The sequence below is a fragment of the Pieris napi genome, chromosome 15, assembly GCF_905475465.1.
Source record: "Pieris napi chromosome 15, ilPieNapi1.2, whole genome shotgun sequence".
Taxonomy (NCBI): Eukaryota; Metazoa; Arthropoda; class Insecta; order Lepidoptera; family Pieridae; genus Pieris; species Pieris napi.
In genome coordinates, this window is record NC_062248.1 from 2,067,345 (window position 1) to 2,075,115 (window position 7,771).

Sequence of the window (7,771 nt, forward strand, 5' to 3'; positions counted from 1 at the left end):
GACCCATTACGGACTCCGCTATACTCGTAACGATGATTTTCATACATTTTCATTTCCGTGGGAAACCCGGTCAACTCGCTAACCTCATATGTGACTTTTTCAACTCGCTCTCTCCGCTGCGCTCGTCTCCGCTTTGGTGGAAGCACATGTATGAAAATCATCGTTACGAGTATAGCGGAGTCCGTAATGGGTCCGTTCCGCTCGCAGTGGAAGGCGGGCATTAAGGCTGTGGATTATCAAAAATAGTGTTTAATAAATAAAGACATGTAATATCATGGTCATACCAAAACATCTATTTATGAATAAGACCGGAGTATGTATTAGTAGCTGTATGCCATACTTAAGGTTCTAGGCAGTTTCTCGCTACCATCCAAGTATATACAATAGAAAGTGCACAGCTAAGTTAATTATTAATTTCAATCTAGAAGTGAAAGCTGCATTGCTGCAGGCTATTGCACTGCATAGACTCATTTCTTCAAGAAAATCTTCATACCACGTACATTTTGCTTAATCCCCTTCTAAGTTTTAAGGTGATATTTTATGTTATAGGAAGCAAACGGGCTCACGTGATGTTTTAGACTCCTCACTTTTAAGAATTGGTACGCTCTTTTCTTGAAGGACCCTAAGTCGAATTGGTTCGGAAATACTTGCCGAACCAATTGGTATCAGGGTGTTCTGTGAAACATAGGCCTCTTCCAGCTGCTTCCATTCTTTTATGATATTAGCTCTTCTTGTTCAAGTTGTAACTCCTATTCTCTTTATGTCGTCTGCCCATCTCTTGCTCTGTCTTCCTCTTTTCCTTTTTCCCTCGTGGTTGCCATTCTGTAATAATTTTTGTCCATTTCAACCTGCTATCTCTCGTCATGTGCCCGGTCCAGCGCCATTTCAATTGCCTTATTTTCTTTATAATGTCCTCTGCTTTGGTCGTTGATTTTATTTCTTCTGCTCTTTTTCGATGTGTCAGTATTACACCCACCATACTTCTTTCCATTCCTCTTAGGCATGTTCTCAACTTTAAAAGACGTGCCTATAATTATTATTTTGTGATTATAATTACGATTGAATCATCTCAGACATCGCATTAAAGCTTTGATATCAAAAGTAAATCCCTATAACATTTGTGGCGGGATAAAGAAGCATACAGCAGGTAACAGATGTATCTGTATTTAATCATGATATTTTTAGCGCTGGCTAAATAAAATGCTAATTAAGGTAATCATTTTTTTTAGGTTTATATACCGAATTTGACCGTATTTTTTATCGATTCGTACTTAACCTCTATTTCGAACAATTAAAGTCAAGATAAAATTACGTTTAAGATCGATTTGTCGTGATTCACGACGGCCATGTTGGGAACAATATAATTTTATTACATTATTTATTGAAAATAATTTATTTTAAAATCGGATTTATATTGTGAAGTGTAATATTTCATTGGGCAAAATTATAAGTGGGAAGTTGCCCAGAATCGAACCCCGAACCACCAGGTAGGTCTTGAATGAGATGGGTCTTAGCTTTCTGTTAAACTAGTCTTCATATTTTCTTACGTAAACGTTTCTCCTTCACTCAGCACAGCAACAATGTCATGAGTAGAATTTATTTTTCACGTAGTCAATAGTCTTCAACTTAACAGTCAATTGTCAAATTGACATTAGGCCATAATTATGATATTCAAGGCGTTGAATTATAGAATCTATGTACCTTACGGCTTTTACAAAGTGTATTTACTAGTCATTTTCTATAGAAAAACGACTGAAAAAATTACGACACGTATCGCACTTTGTAACCTGCGATACGGATCGGATTAAACTGGGTCGATAGTAATCAATAATCATACAAAATATTGTATAACTTGCCAAATTTAACACGTCAAGTAAATTGAAATCACACGCACTTTTAATTATGATAAGTATTGCTTCACTGAACTTGCTAAATAAACTTGCGTGATATCACACAATACATAATTTTAAATGTAAGTAATTAATAATATATTTCCAACAATTAACACTTTCGTAATGAAATCATCGGGAAGAAACTGACGAATGGCATACCATATGTCAAAATTTAATAAATTTTTGATGTAAAAAAGACAGACATCCTCAGAAACGAGCGATAAATCGGATAATTAAAAAATGTTTCGATATGGATATTGTGGTGGAATATGTGTGAGGCTTTACGCACTTAAGGAGTGCCATCAATGCAAAGAATTATGACTAGAACATAGTAAAATAAATAAGTAAAATAATCGTTTTCGAAGAAAGGTGACTAATATGAAATGAAGAAGTAATTATCTCCATGGAATCTCTTACATATGGAAACTTACATCTGACCATCATTTTAGTAAAGATAACGTAACATTAAGTATGAATATTAAAAACAATATTATTAGTTATATTATATATATATATATATATATATATATATGTACTTCCTACCCACAAATATATAGCATTTATAATCTGAACCTAAATAGTAATAATAGTAATTAAAAATTGATAAAAAGATTTTTTCATTGCAATGCCTAAAGCGATGTTATATAATAGTATTTGTAATCAATATCTGAGATAACCTACATAACAGTTAAAGATAGATAAAAAGAAAACTAGAATTTAAAAAAGTTTGGTCCCTGTGGCAGCTGACCTTTAATACTGGCAGCATTTCCTCGCTGTATTGCGATACTTATTCGCTGAACGAGGAAAGCTGTATTCCGGGCGCCCACTTAAAATTTTAATTAGCACCCGTAGCATTGAACCCCATATCCCAATAGATTCTTACAAAATCAAAGTTGAAAGACTCTTGTATTGACAGTTTATTATTACGCCCTACAAAGGTCTCTAGGCATCAGTGTTTAAAAACTGTGAAGGTACAAACCAGATCAAATCGGCCACTCAAGCGTGTAGCCGATAGAAAGTATTATTTCTTTCTTTATAAAAGCCGCATTGGTTTTACCTTCCATTACTCTCTGATATGGATTGCTACACTTTGGTAAGTTTTTATGTAATTTTATGTTGACGTTTCGATCCGGTTAATGCCGTGGGAATTGTCTTACGTATGCAGTATATTAGTTTAGGTCAATCTATTTACAATTTTGATGTTAGGGGTTATTAATATCTAATATATACAATTCTCATGTCACTGTGTTTGTGACAACTCCACTGAAATGGCTCGACCGATTTTCGTGAAATTTTGTGTGCATATCGGCTAGGTTTTTTCTTCATCACCCTAAATGTTAAGGGGAGTCCACCCCTACATTTATTTTTTATTTTTTATTCATTTTTTTGTTTTTATTATTTTATGATACAAGTAGGTAAGTGAACAGCCTTTTGGTCTAAGGTATGCTTCCTCATCTTTCCTTTCGTACTAACAACAGTTGTATGAAAATAAATATCTGGTGTACAGATGGGAATGATCGCCGGGTCAATGACCTAAGTCGCATCAAGGCTAAACTCCTTAAGGATTTTATAAAATTGTTTCAGGTGTTACTGACAAGTTTATTGGTGGCTACTGAAGCTTGGTCATCACCGTATCACGCGGTGAGGCCCATGCGAGTTACAAGATATGCTCCGATACCGCACAGAATACCAAGTAAGTTATATAGGTAATGGGAAAATTTGTTATGTTATTATACCCGCGGTAGAACCAATTTGATCTTTCATTTGATTTCAATTCTACAACTGTAACTATGACAATCAGTCGCCAAGCTATAAAGCTTTATTTTTTATTTGCACACGCTTGACTACGCTCGGCACACTTATACATTGGTAATTACGTTTAAATCTGACACACACATACAGACGTAACAATCACGAAGGGGTAAAAAAACAGGCCGTTTTAAACCTTGATTATGTTTAAATAACTTTATGATGTTAGCTTTACATTAGGCCCTTGTTAAAGTTGCAGATAAATGCTTATTTATCACCAAGGGGCAAAACATGTAAACCTCGGAATTCCAAGTCTGGTAATAATAATAATAATTTATTTGCAAGAATAAGGTACAAAAATGTCATGATGGTACAATCTAAACTTAGCATATTCTGCCACACATAATGGCATGTAAATCTGTCTTAAATAATTAAAAGGTAGAATTTTATATAGTTTTCAAATTGAAAATCATTTATTCATAGAGGAAACACAATGTACATCTTATAAACGTCAAAAAAGAAGTATAATTGTATGAAATGGCCCTAATTTTACATTTACGGCCAGTTCTCAAATCAAGGGCGTAGTATGGAAGAGAAGAACTGGCAATAATCTTTCCGCTACTTTTTCTAATCGCCAAGTTTTTTATTTTACACAAGTTACATATTACATTACGTAATCAATCACTTTGTCAATTTGTATATTATTTTATTAATACATCATTTCATTATTAAAATTTCTTATGACATTATCAAATTAATATTACTTATAACGTTGCACTCAAATAATCGTTAATAGAATAATATTTTTTTTCCAAAAATAAGTAAGTAAATTTTTAAAAACTCTAGTACGAAGATCTTCGGATGTTTCAGGTAAATTTATATAAACCTCGATTGTCATACAAAAAGTAACGACTACTTACAAACACTGTCACACATCTCTTTATTGAGACATACAAATGTTGTGTGTTATCCGATTTGTCGGCGGTTAGTAATACACACCTGTAATTTAAGTTGACTACTGTTTATCGATACAAGGTTAACGTTTGAAATAGTAGATGACAAGTTAATCTCATTGACCAGCTTAGCCAGTCATTTGTTTTATAGGATGCTAACGTAGGGTAAAACATCTTCAGGAAGCCGCAGACTCAAAAAGTCGAAGGCGTGTGTCAGGTACAGGCTGATCACCTACTTGCCCATTAGGGCCATAATTTAATTGAATGGCGTTGCCATTCAGGCTTCCGATTTAAAAAGGTTGTAGCGCCACTGGTTTATTTAAATTTTAACGTAGGGTTAACACATATTTGAAATTATTGGAAAGTTTTATAATAATAATAATTTATTTAATTTATTTGCAAGAATATGGTACAAAAAGTTTTGGTGGTACACATAATGGAAATTAACATAGCAAAGGAATTTTACATAGAAGTTATATACATTATGAGTCTTATCAATTAGTACATTTTTATATTATTTCATCACTACATCATAGATAGAAAGACTTAATTTAGTCCTGCTCTATACTTACTATTTCATATTATCTTTTAACCAAAGAAGCACTCAGAAACATATTAAATGAGAATGAATAAAGCTTTTTTTAGAATTAAAGAGATGTCCAGATATCATCTACTGTTATAACATGTATCACAATAATTCATGGGTCAGACAGATAGAACTTCTTTGGAAAGCTTACTAAGAATAAAGTGCAAATGAAATAAATTTTAAATTAAAACACTGGTCACAGTCAATATTAATAAAATAACATTTCATTAATTTTTCAGTTCCTCCACTTCCAATGAGGCACCTGAACTGGAATCGATCGAAACGTGGTCAACACCATGAAGTGGATCACGATTACGACCGCGATAACGATTACGACCGCGATCATGATTACGACCGCGATCACGACTATGATGGTCACAAAGGCGTTACTGGTCCCGTACACACATTTGTGAAAACTGATAAAAATGCTAATTACAAATGGGGCGTGAGGCATCATGTCGGGAATAAATACGCATCTTAACTAGAAGAACTAACTTTTGTATTTTATTTAGTGTTTATGAGTGATCTGATTGTTATTTTAATTGTAAATTAATAAATAGACATATAATAAGTTATTTGATGTTTTATTTTTATATAAAATAAACAGTCGCTTAAACCTTTTTAGGTCTGGGCCTCAGATTTCAGTATCTGTTACGTGATCAATTGTTAATCTAATAGGTGATCAGCCTCCTGTGCCTGACATACGCCGCCGACTTTTTGGGTCTAAGGCAAGCCAGTTTCCGATGTTTTCCTTCACCGTTCGAGCGAATGTTAAATGCGCACATAGAAAAAAAGTCCATTGTAATATATAACAAAATTAGATAGATACTATATTTCTATTGAATACTAAATTGGTATAATTATTTAATTAACGGAGTGTGGAGTACACGTATTGGCCTATGATTGGTAAAAAACAACAGCCTTTAGGCTACTCTAGATCCTGATAAAGTATTGTATAACTATATCGAATTACCATGCGCCTGCGCCGTCTGCGGCCGACACACACGAATACCCAAATCCGTTCACTTAAATTATTACAACATTATGTTGCCACTTATATAGACTGTAGGCGATTTACACTGGAACGACGTAAAATAACGCTATTAGATTATTTTAATCATAAATCTGACATCTGTCAGATTAGTTGGAAACGGGTTCAATTTTTGGGCAAAGATTGTATTTAGTTATAAAGAATAAAAATGTCGTCAATTACTTTAATATTGATGACTTTTTACAAAATATTTTACAAATACTTTAGCAGAGAAACCCTTTCTTAAGGGTTTAGTATATCTTTCATTTAATAAAGAGGTAATATGAGCAAGAAGAGAGCAGTCAATTAAAGCTATACTGAATGAATAAATCATCAGTTTTAGCGACGAATATAACCTCTTAGAACTACTGTAAAGTGCGTGTAAGCTGTCATTTCGTACACGTCAATCTCGGAGCTGTCACAAATCTTTTCTGACAGCGTTTTTACTTTTGTATATTCCGGAATATAAATCCTCAGTGTGACTAGATGATTTAAAATTCTACTGTACATTCGTTTTTAACGCATGCTATGGCGACTATTAGACCGTCGTTCGTGAGAATCAAGCCTTATAATGACATAATAATAGACTTATCAATGAATAATTAAATTTATATCTTTTAAATTGTAGTTCCGTTATCAGGTCAATGAATTGGGTTTGATCAAGGCTTTGACGTGACTTTCACCTTTATACGTAATTAAATTTAAATACAATATTATTTTTTTAATTAAAATTATATAGGACAAGCTTTCATTTCACGTAAGCGATAGCGGCAAAAATGGATAACCTTCAATCTTTTTTTGAACAAATGAAAATAGAAATGTCAAAACAAACCGATGACATTATGGCACGGATTGATGAAAAACTAGTTCCTTTTAGACTTGAAATGCAGGAATTAAAATCAGAAAATGAGAAATTAAAGGAAAAAATAAACAATCTTGAAAAATATAGAAGATACAACAACCTAATTTTATATGGAGTAAAAGAAACCGAAACATCGACTATCGACCTAATCGAAATAATCAAAAAGAAATTTGAACATGATTTAAACATTACTTTTGAAGATAGGGATGTGAACACGATCTATAGAATTGGCAAAAATAACACAAAAAACGGAAAAGAAAGGCCTATCCTCCTAACATTCGTGAACGCCTGGAAGAAAAACGAGATAGTGGTAAATAAAAAGAAATTGAAAAACTTGTATTTATCTGAAGACTACCCGAAAGAAATATTGGACATGAGAAAGAAACTACAACCAAAAGTGGAAGAGGAAAGGAAGAAGGGCAATTACGCATACATAAACTACGACAAGCTAATTATTAAACAGGGCAAACCAGGTAACGAAAAACGCAAAAGGGAAACATCAACCTCGCCTAACGCAATAGAGCACCCTCACAAACAACAACTGTCAACAAAAACAGCTCGGTTAAATGCATTCGACATAATGAGGAATAGAAGTAATTCCTTACCTTCTGCCAATGTGCCAACCGTTCAGAATCTATAGGATATTGCCATCAGCCACCGGAACAAAACATTAAACAGACGAGAACTAATAGATAAAAG

The 7,771-nt window shown here is 33.4% G+C and overlaps 1 protein-coding gene across 1 annotated transcript; it reads left to right on the forward strand.

Annotated features, from left to right (window-relative positions):
* Positions 1 to 2,841: 2,841 nt before the first annotated feature.
* Positions 2,842 to 5,755, forward strand: LOC125056778. The gene is made up of 3 exons (XM_047660065.1): positions 2,842 to 2,985; positions 3,477 to 3,585; positions 5,420 to 5,755. The coding sequence occupies exons 1-3, from the start codon at positions 2,968 to 2,970 to the stop codon at positions 5,659 to 5,661; spliced, it is 369 nt and encodes a 122-aa protein (XP_047516021.1). The 5' UTR covers positions 2,842 to 2,967; the 3' UTR covers positions 5,662 to 5,755.
* Positions 5,756 to 7,771: the final 2,016 nt, after the last annotated feature.